General features: G+C 47.3%; 1 protein-coding gene across 1 annotated transcript in view; it reads left to right on the top strand.

Moving 5' to 3' along the window:
- The window catches only part of SND1 (staphylococcal nuclease and tudor domain containing 1), a 2,477,133-nt gene that overhangs the window by 144,236 nt on the left and 2,314,894 nt on the right, over positions 1 to 18,003 (top strand). The window contains exon 4 of the mRNA XM_069629563.1: positions 1,246 to 1,324. Coding sequence (XP_069485664.1) covers positions 1,246 to 1,324 — 79 coding nt within the window. The remainder of the gene's footprint in view (positions 1 to 1,245; positions 1,325 to 18,003) is intronic.

Here is an 18,003-nt window from a genome sequence, read left to right as displayed (position 1 = left end):
CCTGCACTTGCCCCTCTGGACTCCCTCCCTCCTGCACTAGCCTGGCTAGACCTGCCTTCTCATGACCTCACACCCTCCCCGCCCCCCAGCGAGCGCTTCCAGCCCTGTTTCCTCGCACTATTACCAGGGCTCTCTCCACCTGGCCTCCCCTATGTGTATAGGCGCGTTACAAATACCATATCATATCATAACCCTCTGGCACATCGACCCGCCCCCCTGCATTTCTGGTTACTGCACTTGCACGATCCGAATGTCACAAGACCTAGTAGGACCATTTTGGTGTTCGTACTTGTCCCCCCTCTTGTCTTGTCTTGTACCTTGAAACACATTGTGTATAGGTACACTATAAAAACCCAATAAATACATATTTGTGATGCTAGAGATTGAATTAAGTGTTGGTTGAGCAGTGGCTGAACGTAGCTCCTGGATATTAGATCTTGTTTATTAAGCAGGAGCTAATACTGGGGAGTAAGGAGCTAGCTAATGCATATCAAGCCACAAATCCAACTTCCACGTTAGGTGCAGACTTTAAACTTTTGTCAGTTTGTAACGTGTAAGCCCATTCTGCTTTAAATGTTTTCTGCATGTGTCCCATTTATCCTTTAGATACATACCCAAACTGTTTTCATGTTGGGTTAGATATGTTTGTATGCCACGAGTTGCCTGTAAAGGTAGTCAAAAGTAGCTCCTGGAAGGTATTGTGCATCAAGCGTAATACTCTTAGGTAACAAAGGCAGAGCGCCTGGCAATTTTCAAACCCTGGAGTCCAAACCCTGGAGTCCAAACCCTGGAGTCCAAAGCAAGATTTGACTACATTAACATGTGCATGGCCAGAGTTGAACAAGTAGCTTCACCTGGCTATGTGAGATGTGTAAAATTCTTTCATATACAGTGGCAGAAGTTCACAGCAACTTTTCAGGAGTCTTCTAACTGTCCTGCTAATGGATCAGCGGCTTTGTTATGCAGATATCTTGGTACAGCCACAGACCCAAAAAGGGATGCTAAATGCTTGCAAATACTAATGTAGACATGTGTAATGCTTTTATCTGTAGGATTATGGAATGATTAGTTGTATTCAAAGTGTATTTATGGTATTGTAATCCACATGTTTATATGAATTGTATTTATAATATACAGTGTGGAAAGTTTTAATTAACATACTTAAATGCTTACATCTTGGTCTTGGGGTCTGGCTAGATCATAAGGTTTTTTTTCTGTAGGGCTAATAGTCTTATTGTTTTACAGACACAACAGGCGAAAACATAGCTGAATCTCTTGTTGCAGAAGGATTAGCCACACGAAGAGAAGGAATGAGGGCATCAACGTATGTATTTTTTTTTCTTTGCTTCGAATTGTCCTGAACATGGTTTAGGCATGTCATGAATTTGATAAATTCAAACACAATGATCAGGGCCATTCTGGATGAAACTAGACCAACTCTATTACTCTATATACAAGAATTTATAATCTGTGCAATTTAAAATCATTCATACAAAACAAACGAAAGTGTTCCACAGGATTGAAAAAGCAGTACATTACATGTGCGGTCAATTTGTAGTTCAAAATATTGTCCAATCACAAAATATTGCGCCTACTAATAAATTAGGGCTATTGAAGTATCTGCCTTTGTTTGGCTAAATAAGCAGTGTTTAAATGTTGCACTGCTAGTTATCATCTTATTGACAAGGGTTTCGACCTCATGAGCTGTTAATGGTGCTCTTAATAAAAACGGCCTTCATCAAGACAGTTTTGTTTTCATCTCTCGTGAGGATTCCTGTGTACAAATATCATGAAATTTAATTTGGCCGTGTGCACATATGGCTAGTTAACAATGGATTGTTGGCTGAGCTTGTTTGTGTTGCATCTTATTCTAATTTATTCCATAATGTTTTTTCCGAGGCTTGTGGAATCTGCTTAGATCACATGCTATGCATAGGCCGACATCTAGTGGTAGCTGCAGAGTATTCGCTTTTGTTTTCAAAACTCAAAAAGGGACGTCGACAGGGCGTGCCAGTAATACTAACCCTAGTGATGTCTAGTTTACCCAGGGTCCTTCACGCGTCGAGGTCCCTCAGATTATTTTTTCCCGCCATCAGTCGGACGCATCCCGCGTAGTTCCTTATTGGCTGACGCCATTATTTAGAATAAGTTTAACTCTTAATTTTTTTCTGTCCTTTCAGAATCCGTTTACCGCAAGATCTTCGGCGACGGCTTCGAGGACACATTTCCATTGTCAACGACACAACCCTCTGTCTTGACTGTTAGGAGAATTCTTAGAAATGTGCTAATTCCTTTCTGCCTTCGAGATCCCCAGCACTTTTGCTGGACTTCAGGACTTTTTAATTTCTAACCTAGAGAGAGTGGCCTTTTTCCCAACTTATGTATTTTCTCTGTGATTCCAAGAGCATTGAAGTGAAATTGACTTTACTTACATTTTGTAACTTTCTAGACCCAGCACACACTATCTCACAAGAGTGTGCTGGAGGGGTTACTTAGTAGCCTCTTTGTCTAGTTTCTCATTTAACATTTGTTACCCTTTCTACAATGAATGGCTGGTGGCAGTGGTTTACTTTTTACTACCATTGTGTTTTTACAGCGGGCTGCGTTCGCAGCTGCAGTAAGGCACCAATAGGTGCCCATTTTGTTGAAATGGCCCCGGTCGTCTCTTTTGGCCATTTCCTGCTGGAAAGGTCCCTTTGTTCGTTTTGTCTTTGGCGGGGTTCATGAGTGAAGCCCACCTCTGGCTCCAGTATGTCTGGCAGGGGCAGAAAGTGAGGGAGGTGCCTGAAACTCCCTGTGCTTAATCCCCTTGGATACAGGAATGCACCCAAAGGTGCTTGGCCGGCTGGCTGTCCTTGGAGGACAGGCACCTTGCTGTGTGATTGACCGCTAGGCTGGAATGAATGGGAGAAACCTGCATAAAAGGCAATGCGTTTTGGCGTAGAAGGCATAGTCAACCACTGGACGAAGGAATCTGAAGAACATGGAAGAGGCACCTGCTGCAACTTCTGGACCATTTGTTTCCCCGGTGAAGCCCTCCTGCTGTGCTGAAGTTCCAAATTCGCCTCGAATAGAGAAGCCCTGCAAGGACAACTTCTCCCCTTGGGTTGGTGGGACCAATCGATCCCAAAGTGAACTAGTCTGGACATCCTTTTGGAGCTGGCTGTACTTCTGCTGCTTGAACCGAAGTCACAGGGAGAGGAACACCAGATCGAGTGCCTCGTTTTTAAGTTCGGCCCGAGTCTCCGGACTCCCCTGAAGTAGGACTGACCAAGCCTGAGCCATCTCAAGAGTACTGGACCCCAGATGTGAGAAAAGTCTAGAGTGGTATGAGTCTGCAGTGGTGTGATTTGCTGAGACGCGAGGAGCTGAAACCGCAAAGTGCCACTGAATTGAAGTTTGACCTTTGCTGCTTACCTTCCCATTGTGTTGCAGGAGTCCCCAGAAGTCCTTCCTCTTGTCCCCACGACTGAGGCACAGGATCTGCGGAGCCACACAGGAACAGAAGCCAGCTGGAACCATTTCTTCTAACCAAAGGTACTGTAAACCTAAGAGGACTTACCTCTTGTTGTGTAGCCTTACTCGCTCTCAGTTGAGACTTGTCTTGGTTGCCTTTGCAGAGTTGCTTGCGGCTTTGCCCTTCACACGCCTCCCAGTTTGTGGCCCTTCTCTGATTCTATATTGCTACAAACTTTTCTAAAAACAGTGTGCAAGACTTTTACTTGCCTGCAAAGATGATCTTCAGTCCCCCTAGACTTTGCTCAACTAACATTGGCTGTCCTGGCTCCCTGAGAGACTGTTCTTACCTCTGACTTTGTGTCTTTGCCTTTACCCCAGGAAAGGGTTAATTTACTTTGCATTGGATGGTAAGTACCTACTAGTTTATGAATTAGTTGTTAACCTTTGTTTTATTGCCTTATTTAACCCTTTACATCCAAACTCAGTGTTGCTTTGAATGTGCCAGTGATAAATCAATGTCCAGTGTCCTAGATATTTGTCACCTACGGGTTTGGGAAGTATGTGTGCCATCCCCAATGGGTATCTGATTTAGAGAAAGTGTTTTGAAGTGTACTGTAAGTGTTTTTCTCCCTTTTGAAGAAGGCTTCTATAACTGACTGTGAAATAAATTAAAAATTGCTAACCCACACTACCAACCTGTGTAGTACAGACTTATACCGAAGGCTGGGTTCTGATTGCCAGGAGGTCAAGGTTGCTGTAGCCTTCCAAAGGATACGTCACACAATCTTGCCTAACATTGACGATCCTTCCCTGGCAAGACTCACACTGGGTGTGCAATCTTGTCTCCCCAGGGATCACAAGAGGGAAAGTGCAAGTTTTGCAAACTGTTTAGGGCTAAAACACTCAAGGACCGTAAACCAAATGCTGGACCCACCATGCCATGCAGGCAGAGGCCGCCATGGACGTAGAGGGAACCTCCAGCGACGGCAACATCATCTTCAGTGACAGAGGGCGATCGGATATGTCGGATTCCTGTGTGCGAGCCCCCGACCCCATCAGGCAGGCCAGAGGTTCTGCTACGGGGACTACACCCGGCAGCTCAAGCACGACCATGTCTCATCACACCTCCCAGGGCTGAAAGTCGACCATGCCGCCGACTGATAGACCACACACGGCGTTGAGGGGCCATCGCAATCGCCACACGACAGGCCACCGAAACAGATCATAAAGTCAGTTTCCGACACAATGTGTAAACCTACTCTGGTGCCGATGACCGGGCATCGAAAGACGTGTTAACGGCCTCCAAGAAAAGTACCAAAAACTTGAAGATGAGCGAGTTAATCAAGAAACTTGTTCCCAAAACCCTATTAAGGGCTGTACATCAGAAAAACATAGGTTTCCATCCCAAGGGGAAAAAGCCCAAGCTACTAAAAGTGGGGATTTCACTATACCAGAGGGCACTCTTTCAGGGACTATGCACCATAAGAAAAACTCCTGTCCCAGAAACAGCATCTACACCCAGTACTCCTACTCAGGCTCCCTCTGTTCTACCAGTCTGCTCACAATGGACAACAGAACAATTTGATAAAGTAATGAGGAGGATGTACTGTTTTATTCATTTCTTTGACCACCTTGAGGTCCTCCCAAATCTTGAGGGAACACCACAAAGTGGGGCAGCAGTCACTCAGCCAACTGCCAAAAGAGCCTGCCTAGAACCCACACAGGCTTCCTCTTCGCATCAGGACCTAGGCCAAGATACTATTTTACAATGCAAGACTTCCAGGACCTTGGCACTTACCCAGACGATCAAGGGGACATGGTGGACGTGGACCCTATTATGATGACTGTCATCCAGTCACCAGATCAGTGACCCACTGGTGATGGACTCACCAGTAGATGACCAATTACAATATGACCTATGCCTGAAGGCTGCAGAGCTCTTCAAGATAGACGCACAAGAAGCTCAAGTCGACAGACTTTGTGGAAGATAACCTTGGGATAAAAAATCAGCACAATCATGCATTTACCTGGTCACGCACGGCTGCGCATGCATCCAAAGCAAGAGTGGTAAGCGAAACAGTGGTCTTGGTTAGTGGGACGATCTAGTGGTATTTTCGCAAACCCTAGTACAAGCTTTACGCTGGTGGACAAAGGAGAACCTGTTAAAAGGAAAACCCTTTCACAACCCTACAGTGCAAGCAATTCTCACAACACTCATCCCTAATGGGAGCCCATTATCTAAACACAGCGCATGGCCTGTGGCCGCCGATCACAGTCCAAAATCACATAAACCTTCTCGAACTGCTAGCAGTGCTCAAAGCACTGCAAGCTTTCCAAGTGCACCTGTCCGATCAGACAGTACAAGTCCTCATGGACAGCACCACTGCTATGTTTTACATAAACAAGCAGGGGGGCACACACACACCAAGTCTGTCCAGGTTAGCACTCAAAATTAATTTGGAAGTGGGCACTCAAGCGGGGCATGTTTCTAACATTCTCCAGCATTGGATCTTTCATGGATTCACATGCTTGGAATATTCCCCGTCGTCAGGCTGGGAATCCCCGGTACATTATATAGACCCTTTCCCGTAGGAAAAATTTTTTCGACGCTTGTGCGTCCTATCCACCTCGTTTTGTATCATGCGTGCCCGTACCGTCAGGACGTCATGATATAAATACAGGCCACGCCCCCGCGCTCCCTCAGATTTCAACCGTCTTTCAAAGTAGTGGGATCCTCGTGTTTACTACTAGTGGAAACTAGGTTGTTTTTTCTGTTTCGCTTCGGCGACGTTCAAATTCTGGAGAATTATGTCCGGAAAAGCGTTATTTCGCCCTTGTGCAACATGTGGCCTCAAAAAAGTTTATGAAGGAGATGGCCACATGGACTGTATCTACTGTCTCCACCCGCACCACACGGCGGATACATGTGAGATATGCCAGGGTTTCTCTCAAAAAACACTTAAGGACCGTAAAAGAAGGCTGGTCGACTGGCTTAATGACGGAGCGGGTGCCTACCCGGCTTCGGAAGTGGGCTCCACGGCCTCCAGGAGCAAGTCGGAGCCTCCATCGAAAAAGGTGCGGCCAGCGGAAATACGCACTGAGGACAAGCATAAGGGGAAGCATGCTGGATCTTCCTCATCACATAAAAAGCCCTCCTCCTCATCATCTAAGACGGAGAGGCTAGGGCTGTCAAAATCCTCCTCAGGGGACCGTCCCAGGTCTTCCATGAGTCGAGATGCTTCAGCCGGGAAGTCGGCATCGAAATCGACGACGAAGTCTAAGGGCTCGACGACGACGACTTGCTCGTCGACCTCGGTGTCATTGACGATGCCTATTACCGTTCAGGCAGCAGCGGTTGGGATTCCTTCGTCGACGGAGACTCAGTCTATGGCTTGGCTGCCAGAGGTCTATGACCCGATCCCCCCTGAGGTCTTACTGCAGCCTGACACGGCCTGCTCGGCGGAAGGAGAAGGTGACACGGTTCTGCAGCCATCGGATTTAGGCTTACGGCCTTCCACGTCGGCGACGACGACGAGTGCGAGTGGGGGTATGGTACCTATATCATCCACGTTACTGACCCCCCAGACGGTTTTGTCTCTGGATGTGCTTAATACTCTTCAGAAGCTCCTGCAGCGGCTGGATACGCAGTTCCCTCAACCTGGGACGTCATCGTCTCTTTTTTCTGTACCTTCCGTCGACGAGCAAACTTGTACGGCTCGCTCGACGACTAAACACCCATCGGCTCCCCAGGCGGTAAAAGATCGTCCTCGAGCTCAGGAGGAGGGTGAGTTGTCGGAGTCCGACTCTATACCGGGTGACTCTGGGTCCGACATCTCCCTGTCACCGTCGAGGGACCCAACATGGAGTTCGGATGTAGAGGTAGTCTACGAGGAGCCAGACACAGCCATCTCCCCCGGATGATGTGGGAGCCTTCCATGCAATGATGGGAAAAGCTTGTTCCGAGTTCGGCTTGATTCCTGAGGAGCAGAAGAAAGACTGTTTCCTTTTTGACCATATGGGTCAAAGGAGAAAATCGGTATTTGCCATCCCAATTCTGGACCACGTGTGGCAAGAAGGTCTCAAGACGATGCGCCATCCGTTCTCGGAGCCAGCTATAAAGGGACGGATCGAGAAAAAGTTTAAAGCTCCGGAGTCCACTCCAAAATGTCTAACATCACAGCCTCTGTCTGACTCGGTGGTGTCGGCGGCAGCGGCTAGGAAGGCCAGGGTACAGCAAAAATGTTCAACGCCACCGGAAAGCGAGGCTAGGAGGCAGGACGCCTTTGGAAAAAAGGTGCTCTCGGTCGGAGCGACGACAGTAAGAGCAGCCAATTCCTTAGCGATCGTGTCACGATATGATAGAGAAATGTGGCACAAACTAGCCCCTATCCTAGAACACCTGCCAGACGAACACCGGAAAGCAGCTATGTTACTGGTGCGGGATGGCGAAGAGGCCTCGAACCACGCAATTAATATCGCAGTTGACCTAGTAGAGTCTGGCTTCAAACAAATCAACCATGGAGTAGTGCTTCGTCGACAAGCGTGGCTCAAATGTACTACTTTCCGTCCTGAAGTCCAGTACAAAGTCCTTGACATGCCATGTGAAGGGGAACACCTGTTTGGCGAAAAGGTTGATGAAGCGTTGAAGGGGATGAAAGAAGACACGGATACTGCTAGGTCCCTCGGCGCCCTTCAAATGGGTAGAAACTTTCGCTCTTTTCGCCCCTTTAGGGGTGCTTCTGGAAACTCCCGCTTTGGAGCCTCGAGGGACCGTGGATTTAACAGGCCCTCGTACTCTTCACAAGGGTTCAGACGAGCGTCCCAGTCGGCACGTAGAAGCAGGGACTATCAAGCCTCCAGGCGGCGAGGCTCGGGTCCGTCGTCGACGAAGAACAAGCAAACCAGCAACCAATGACGGCCTTCGGAACGTCCTGGGGGGTCGAGTCTCATCACTTCGACCGATGGAAATGCATCACCACAGATCGATGGGTTCTAGACACGATTCGCATGGGTCATGTGCTACAATTCAAAGACAAGCCTCCGCGTCTTCCGCCTTTATTCTCGACACAGCCCCACCTCCGAATCCTACGACAAGAGGCGGCGCTTATGTTGCGGAAAGGGGCGGTAGAGAGAGTTCCTGTGACACAGGAAGGACAAGGAGTTTATTCCCGGTTCTTTGTTGTCAAGAAGCCAAACGGCAAATGGAGGCCCATTCTCGACCTGAGGGTACTCAACAAGTGGCTAAAGAGCCTAAAATTCAAAATGCTAAAGCTCCAAGAGGTTATCAGGTCGGTGCAACCCATGGATTATCTATCGTCACTAGACCTTCAAGATGCTTATTTTCACATCCCAATACGCCCACGACACAGGAGATATTTAAGGTTCGTCGTCGGGAGAAAGCATTTTCAGTTCAAGGTCCTCCCGTTCGGGCTCAAGTCCTCCCCCAGGACGTTCACCAAGTGCTTGGCCCCTATAGCGGCCCATTTAAGGAAGGATGGTCACCATGTCTATCCATATCTAGACGACTGGCTGGTCAGAGGTTCGTCCAAGGAACAAACACGAGACAGTCTAAGGGCCACAATGTCCCTCTTACAGGAACTGGGCTTCGCAATAAACTTCAACAAGTCCTCCGTAGAGCCTTCGAGGACCTTGGTCTTTCTAGGAGCGGAGTTTCATACACACACAAGCCTGGTGAGACCATCCAGCGAAAGAATTCAGAAACTTCAAAGCAAGGCGTCGGAATGGAGAGGCGGTACCAAGGTTTCAGTGCGCAAGTACATGTCCCTGCTAGGGACCATGTCGTCCTGCATTCCGTTGATAAACAACTGCCGTCTGTTTATGAGACCTTGCCAGGAATTTCTAGCGGACCGTTGGGTGCAGAGCCGAGGTCGCTGGTCCGACAGACTGGTCGTCGACGAACAACTAGTTCAAGCACTCTGCTGGTGGAGAGTGTCTACTCATCTAACGAAAGGAATGCCTCTACTGGAACCGGAGTTCCAAAAGACGGTGGTGACGGATGCATCGCTGAGCGGATGGGGAGCTCATCTGGATACGCTACAGGTACAAGGCCAGTGGTTGTTGCAGGAGTCCTCCCTGCATATCAACCTGCTAGAACTGAGAGCAGTGCGATGGGCTCTGAAATCTTTTCTTCCTCAATTGAGGGACTCGGTGGTGGGTGTCATGACGGACAACACCACTACGATGTTTTACTTGAGGAAACAAGGAGGGACACGTTCCAGGTCCCTATCGACGGAGGCACAGAAAATCTGGCATTGGGCCCTGCAACACAACATGAAAATCTTAGCGTTCCACCTACCAGGCGTGAGAAACGTGGAAGCCGATGCCCTCAGCAGAGAAATGAACGAAGTTCACGAATGGGTGCTGAACGACCAACAACTACAACAAGTATTCAAGAAATGGGGACACCCTTCCATAGACTTGTTTGCGACGAAGAACAACAGGAAATGCCATCAGTACGCAAGCAGATGGCCTCAGCAGGGCTCACTGGGGGATGCGTTCTCCTTCCCATGGACGAACAAATTCCTGTACGCATTCCCTCCATTTCCCCTTGTCCGGAGGACTTTGCAATGGATCCTCAGGTACCCATGTCGGGTAATTCTGGTGGCCCCGTACTGGGCCAGACAGGTGTGGTTTTCAGACCTGCTACACTTAGCGGTGGCGGAACCGATGAGATTCCAGAAGACCCCCGACCTTCTGTCTCGACAGGAGGGTGTCGTTTGGCATCACGACCCGGACAGCCTCAAGTTGACGGCCTGGCTCCTGACTTCGCCGAATTTGGTCGGCTAACGATTCCGGAGGACTGTTGGCGTATCCTGCATGCGGCAAGAACACCTTCCACAAACGCCTCATACGCGTACAAATGGAGAAGTTTCTGTCAATGGTGCGAGGATCAACCAGGTTTGGCCCCGCAATCGATTAAGCCGGAACAGCTCCTTCCATACTTGCTGTTCTTAGCTCAAAAGGGCCTGTCGGTATCGTCAATAAAAGTACACCTAGCAGCCATTTCCAGGTTTACTCGGCAACGGCATTCGGCACCATTGTTCAGCGACCGCCTGATTAAGCACTTCCTTAAAGGCCTCTTTCGGAGTTTCCCTCCAGAGAAGAAATTTCCGCCGGAGTGGAGCCTCAATCTGGTCTTAACGTCTCTTATGAAGCCTCCTTTTGAGCCAATGTCATCATCGTCTCTAAAGTTTTTGTCGTGGAAATTGGCCTTCCTGGTGGCCATCACTTCAGCCCGACGTATTTCAGAAGTTCAGGCTCTAATGGTAGACCCACCATACTTACGATTTTTCAAGAACAAGGTAGTCCTAGCCACTAACCCACAGTTCATACCAAAAGCTCCTTCGGTGTTCCATAAACATTCCTCTATTGTGTTGCCTACGTTTTTTCCGGAGCCATGCTCTGGAGCGGAGCGCATGTTACACACATTGGATGTAAAAAGGGCTCTCAAGTTATATCTTCATCGTACGCAACCGTTCAGAGAAACGAGACAGCTGTTCGTGGCCTATGGTTTGGGTGCTAGAGGAAAAGCCATTTCAAAGCAAGGACTGTCAAGATGGGTGTCATCTACCATTTCGTACTGCCATTCCAAGGCAGGGAAACCTCTTCTACGACGGCCAAGAGCTCATTCAACTAGAGCAGCGGCATCGTCGACGGCACTGTGGGCCGGAGTCCCTCTGGGGGACATCTGCATGGCGGCTACCTGGGCGGCTACACACACCTTTACCCGCCATTACTGCCTGTCGCAGCAACATGCCGAAGATACCCGGATGGGACAGGCGGTGCTCCGACACCTATTCCAATAAGGTAAGCCCCGGCTGAGGGGTTGCATCCTGTGGAATTTATGACTGTATGTGGTTCGTTTTCCTATGTTAACGATTTCTAATGTATACATGATCATAGGGAACGGGCTTTGCGAAGAAAGTATATGGGTTTGCATGCACGCCTCCTCTTTGGGGGTGGTACTGCTATGTAATCTATTCTAAGCATGTGAATCCATGAAAGATCCAATGCTGGAGAAGGGAATAGTTTCTTACCTGTAACTCCATTTCTCCAGCATTGGTATCTTTCATGGATTCACATGCGCCCACCTGCCTCCCCTGAACATGCAAACCGGTTCCCCCACTACTTTGGGGGCCGAAATCTGAGGGAGCGCGGGGGCGGGGCCTGTGCCTGTATTTATATCATGACGTCCTGACGGTACGGGCACGCATGATACAAAACGAGGTGGATAGGACGCATAAGCGTCGAAAAAAATTTTCCTACGGGAAAGGGTCTATATAATGTACCGGGGATTCCCAGCCCGACGACGGGGAATATTCTAAGCATGTGAATCCATGAAAGATACCAATGCTGGAGAAATGGAGTTACAGGTAAGAAACTATTCCCTTGCAACATGCTCTAGGGGAGCACAATCGCTGGCATTCTCGCAGAGTTGAGATACTCTACCCGAAGAGCACGAGTGGCAGTTCAACAGGAATATCAAAGATTATATTTTGGTACGAAGGGGTTTCAAGCCAAAACACGCAATGCCCAGACTTTGCATCCAGGTTTCCCCAACACAGGTGCAAACTGGAGATGTGCGATCTAATCAAACTCCTGTGCCCCTACAACATGCTTTCACAAGACGGGGGGACAGTTACACCCTCAATCTATGAACTTGGCAGCTTGGCTCCTGAAGTCATGGAATGTGGACATTTAAATCCATCTCGGGTGTATGGACATCTTCGGGGGGTGTATGGACATCCTCAAGGAGGCACATAAACCAAACACTAGATACTGTTTCAAGTGGAAAAGATGTGTAATATGGTGCCTGTCAAAACAAACCCAATAGAATGTACTCCTCACACATTCTACATTACATGCTACACTCAGGGCTAGTATTAACTCAATCGGAGTTCACCTAGCAGCTCCATCCGCCTATACCACTTCTCAAAGTAAGGTGTCCTGGTGGAAGATCCCTGTCATTAAGGCGACCATGGAGGGAGTAAAAATACTCCACCCTCCCATTTCAAACCCGCCTCCAGGGTGGGACCTAAATGTGGTACTTGCAAAGCTTAAACCTATGCACAAGGCCAGTCTTAAACACCTCACATATAAAACTGCTTTTCTGGTGGCTATCGCCTCCATAAGAAGATTCAGTGAACTTCAAGCTTTCGGTGCAACACCCTTTCTTTGTTATCCACAGACAAATTGGTATTAAGAACTCACCCTAGGTTTTCACCCAAGTTCATTTCTAAGTTCCATGTCGGTCATTGAACTACCAGCTTTCTTTCAAAACCAGTCAAGCTCAGCGGAGACCTCCATACACTAGATGTAAGGAGGGCAGTCCTTTACGAGGTATACAAGACCAGACCGATTAAATAAACCGTTTGTCTCCATAGCAACTGGCAGGGAAGGGGACCAGGTTTCCAAAAACACCATCTCCAGATGGATAGTCTGAGGCATACAGCGCTGCTACTCTGTCAAAACTCTGCCTTTCACGCCAAGAGCTCACTCCACCAGGGGTACGGGAGCTACCTTGGCCTTTATAGCAAACGTCCCGCTGGACGGCATTTGCAAAGCAGCTACATGTAGCTCTATCCATACTTTTACTCAGCACTACTGCATTGACACACATTCTAAAGCAGATTCACAGGTGGGACAAGCGGTACTAAAACAATCTATTTGCTGCTGTACCTTCTCACAACCCACCAACTCCTGCAAACACTGCTCAATAATCTATGTATAGCACGTGATCTAAGCAGATTCCACAAGCCTCAGAAGGGATACATTACTCACCGTAATTGTATTTCTGATGCTTGGATCGGCTTAGATTCACATGCGCCCAAAATTCCTCCCCTGTGGAGTAGTAGGTGCATAGATGTTTCTGGGCTTCATCTGCTATAAAACTGCTTTACTACACCTGTACTCATGCTACACTTCATGCAACCTCATGTCAGAAACAGAAAAATCTGAGCGACCTTCAATGCGTGAAGGACCCTGGGTACAGTAGACGTCACACTAGGGATAGTATTACTGGAACGCCCTGTCGATGTCCCTTTTTCGAGTTTCGAAAACAAACTATAATACTCTGCAGCTACCACTAGATGTCGGCCTATGCATAGCATGTGAATCTAAGCAGATGCAAGCATAAGAAATATGTTTAGGGTGAGTAATGTATCCAATTTGTGTCCCCTGATTTCTGGTCAGAGGTTCCAGCTGGACTTTACCTCTGTAATTTACTGGCACTACTATTCTAGACTGGAGTCTCCATGTGCTAGCATATGAATGATCTCTGGATCGTAGCACAGGAGCCAACAGCACAAATGTTTAACGGGAATCTCCAAGGACATGCTACGCTTCATAGGAATAAACCCTCTACTGGTGTATTTCTGCAGGCACTAGTGTTTACACGCATGTATGTGTACAGACTGCATTTGTCCTTTACGGATTTAGTGATTTTGGGCATTCTGAGACATGTTAACAGTATGTTGTGCAAGGCATGAGGTTGTAACTTCCATGTTGCTGGCCCACAGGCTCTTCAGCATTACCAACATCTGAACCTTGGGCCAACCTTGAAACTGCGAAACAAGAGCCGATTGCTGAAAGGGGTGGGACGAAGCCTGATTTGCATATGGTCTTTCCCCTTTTCTACTTGGCAGGTGAAGAACGATGATCTGGAGGGTTGCCCAGAGCAATGTCAGAGCTTGATTAATTCTAAACCTCCGAGCCATAGCCTTTTTTGTTTTGCAACCTTGAAACTTTAACCTCCCGTTTGAGGATACCATCCTTGCCCCTTCCTATGCATTCCTGGCCTCACCCCATCTCTATTCATTGACCATGATATCCTCACAATTTTTTTGTTTGTTGAAAGGCTAGTTGTGTAGAAGAAATTGCAGAGAGCTAGTTTACTGTTGTAATTGTATAAGTGTAAAGCATTTAGTATAGCGGGTGACTGTCCCATTTGTTTGCCCACCTCTTCAGTAATTCCATGTAAGTGGTAGATGTTAATGTTTACCTGTGCCATGTGTATCATCTAAAACAAGTTACAAAAAACTGCTTACCCATCAGACACCCTAAGGCCTTTCGTCTCAGTCTGTCTAATGTCTCTGCTTCCTGTATACTGCTTGAATCACACCTTTTATACTTACAGGAACAGCATTCCAGAAATGCTGTGCACATGGCAAGAGCTGTTCTGTAGCATCTCCTAATGACATGTAAGCAGTTCAGTGTAGGCACCAGTCTAGGGGCTGTCTCGGGGCTCAGTGCTGGTCCCCTACGCAGTTACTAGCCTGTTCAGCCCCCAGGAACCAGTGTTTATTGCTATAAGCAATTTGAGGCCAAACAATAGGGTTCTAAGAGCATCATATTTCTGAGAAAGGAGTTGCGGCAAGTCTGTGACCCACACCCCAAGGCCAGGTTTGTGCTTGTTCTAAAAAGAAAATATTGACTTAATTTCCAACAGTTTCATGTTTACTTTTAGTTGGCAATGAATTTTGCTGCAATCTGTGACTCCTCACACCGAAGCATCACATGGCCTCCGTAATTCTGCAGATCTGTGTAAAGGTGACATCAAATACATACATGCATGCTGGGAGAAGGGGAGCTACTGAATAATTGATGCATTTGGCTGAATCCCAAAGTATTTGGCTGGAGCTGGATAGTTGCCTTTTTAGAAAAGTTGTGTAGACAAAAAACACTTATTTTATTTATTAGCATTTTTAAAGCGCTCACACAGCCCGGGCGCATCGTGGAAGTGTTACAGGAATATAATCTTAGTTGTGTATTTATAACGCACTTAACACCCGGTGGTTTCTAAGCGCGGACCCGGGGATCGTACCTGTGTTGCTTCGTGTCGTCTTGTTTCCAAGGCAAGCACATTGCCGCTGAGCTATCCTCCCGGGACTTAATAAATAAAAAACTTTTAAATGTGTATATCCATTCTTTATTGCTTTTCACTTCATCTGAAGAGGTTTGCTAAACCATGAAAAGAATGTTATCAGAAAATAAGCAGTTCAAAAACAGCAGTGTTTGTATTTTTGTGCATTCATAGGTGTCACTTGTTGGGCAGGACCTAAGTTAATGTTAAAGGACATTTGTACCGCGCACTATCACCACCGTAGTGGTCCCTTGGCGCTCTGGCGGCTATGAAAAGGGAGAGGAGGGGTTGAGTTAGTGGGAGGAAGCAGGAAAAATGCAAGAGAGCAGTGATGTGCTGTTGGCGGCCTCAGCCCGGTGGGTCCGTTGGCAAGGCCTGGGGTGTTTGTGGCCGGTAGTCATCGTGTACTGTTGTGCAAGGCTATGTGTGTTTTGTTGTTGCAATGTAGTGAAGTTTGTGCGGTTTGTTGTGCTGTAGGTTTTGGTTGTGTTTGGTTTTGAGTTTGAGAGGTGTATGCAGAAAGGGAAGTTGTTAGTAGGGTTGGTTAGTTTGCATCTCTATCCTGAATTGAAGCGCTCGGCTTGCGTAGTCTCCCCTGTTGCGGCTCTGTCCTGATCTTGGTCTGACTGGTCTACAGGTTCCTTACTCCTCTGGCCCCCACCTCTAACATGCTCTCTCGTGGCTCCCCTTATCCTCCATTTAGATTCTAGTGGCCAGTGCATCTGCTAATGACAACCTCTCAGGTAGTGTGGGGATTGTCAATGTCTCTATAATTCCACCCCAACGTGGTACTTGGCGGTAATTAAATTACGGTGCGGGCAAAGGAGTTGGTGGGATTGTCTGGGTCAGTTGACTCAGTCTCAGTGTGTGCCGCCTGTGTTCCTGTCTATCCGATGTCACCCGTCCAGCTGCCATGGGCTTTACTCTCCCCGGTCAGGGATGTCTGTGTCTTTTCGGTTTAGTTATCCTTTTTTACCAGTTTCGTTTTTCAGGTTTAGTCTGTGGTTTTGTAGAGCCAGGTTTTTAGTGATTTCCTGAATTTTAGGTGATCTTCAGTGTTTATTTCCTTTGGGATGTTGTTCCAGGCTTTTGCGGCTAAGTGGTAGAAGGAGGTGCCTCCAAGTTTTTTCTTGAGGTATGGTTTGAGTTCCAGGCGGATTTTGTTGCTCGATCGGAGGGGTCTCGTTGGTTTGTAGACTATTTTATTTTGTAGGAATTCTGCTCCTTGTCCACTGATTGCACTGTGCGTTATGCACATTGTTTTGAAGGTGATGCGATGTTTACCTGGGAGCCAGTATAGGGTTTTTAGGGCTGGAGTGATGCCATCTCTTCTGGATAGTTTGAGGAGTAGTCTTGCTGCTGCATTTTGGATCCGTTGCATTTTCTTCAGGAGGTATTCAGGTATTCCGAGGTAGAGGCTGTTTGCATAGTCCATTTTAGACATGATTAGGGCGACGATGGTGAGTGTTTTGTGCGCGAAGGAGAGGAAAGGTAGAATTCTTCTTGCCGTCCGGAGGAGGAAAAAGCATTTCTTCACTGTTGCATTTATTTGTGGCTCTAGGGTTAGGTTGTTGTCCATTAGGACGCCCAGATTTTTTACTACCTTTGATGGTGTTGGTGCGTTTCCCGTTTCCTTAGGCCATGGGATGGTGGTCTTTGGATACGATCATGATTTCTGTCTTTCCTGGGTTGATTTTCAGGTTATTGGCATCCATGCAGTCGGAGACTTCTTTTAGACAGTCGGTAAGGGATGAATGGTCGGCATCAGTGTCTTTGATTTTGTATATGATTTGAGTGTCATCTGCGTAGTTGTAACATGTAATGTTGTATTTTTTGAAGATTCTGATGACTGGAGTCTGGTAGATGTTGAAATATAGTGGAGATAGTGAGGATCCTTGTGGTACTCCACAGTCGTTAACTCATGGAGTGGATTTGAAAGGTTTTATCCATACGGTTTCTGTTCTGTCTGTTAGGAATGATTTGCTCCAGCGTAGTGCTGTCTGTTATGCCTATGTTTTGTAGTCTTTTGGTCAGGGTGTCGTGGCTAACTGTGTCAAAGGCTGAGGAGAGGTCGAGCAGAATAAGGGCTGAAGTAGTGTTTGAGTCTGCGTTAGTTTTGAGGTCGTCCCAGATGGATAGTAGTGCTGTTTCTGTTCCTCTCGCTGGTCTGAAACCGATTTGAGCTTGGTCCAGCAGGTGGTGTTTTTCTACGTGTTTTTGGGTTAGTTTATATACATAGTTTTCTAGAAGTTTTGCTGGGTAGGGGATGTTAGAGATCGGTCTGTAGTTGGAAAGGTCATCTACGACACCACTTGTGTTTTTTAAGAGTGGCTTGATGTATGCTGATTTGAAGATCTTCGGTACAGTCCCTGTTGATAGTGATAGATTTAGAAGGTTTCTGTAGTGTTCTGCTGGCGATCCTTGTGCGAGGATTGATTTGTAGATGTCTGGGGGGCATGGGTCCGTGGGTGATCTAAGTAACTAAGACTAGTCCAAAACATAAATATGCATATATGGAATTACTGTGAGGGGTGCACACTTTCAAATCTTACCTTTTGGTCCTGCCCATCTTTAGCCTTCTGGCTCCAGAAAGTCACTGAAACCCAAAAGGAGTGATTACAGCAATCCGCACCCTGCGGACTGCTGAAGTACTTCTGGGATTG

The sequence above is a fragment of the Ambystoma mexicanum genome, chromosome 12 (genome assembly GCF_040938575.1).
Source record: "Ambystoma mexicanum isolate Mex_15411 chromosome 12, UKY_AmexF1_1, whole genome shotgun sequence".
Taxonomy (NCBI): domain Eukaryota; kingdom Metazoa; phylum Chordata; class Amphibia; order Caudata; family Ambystomatidae; genus Ambystoma; species Ambystoma mexicanum.
This window is presented reverse-complemented; position numbering and strand designations above follow the sequence as displayed.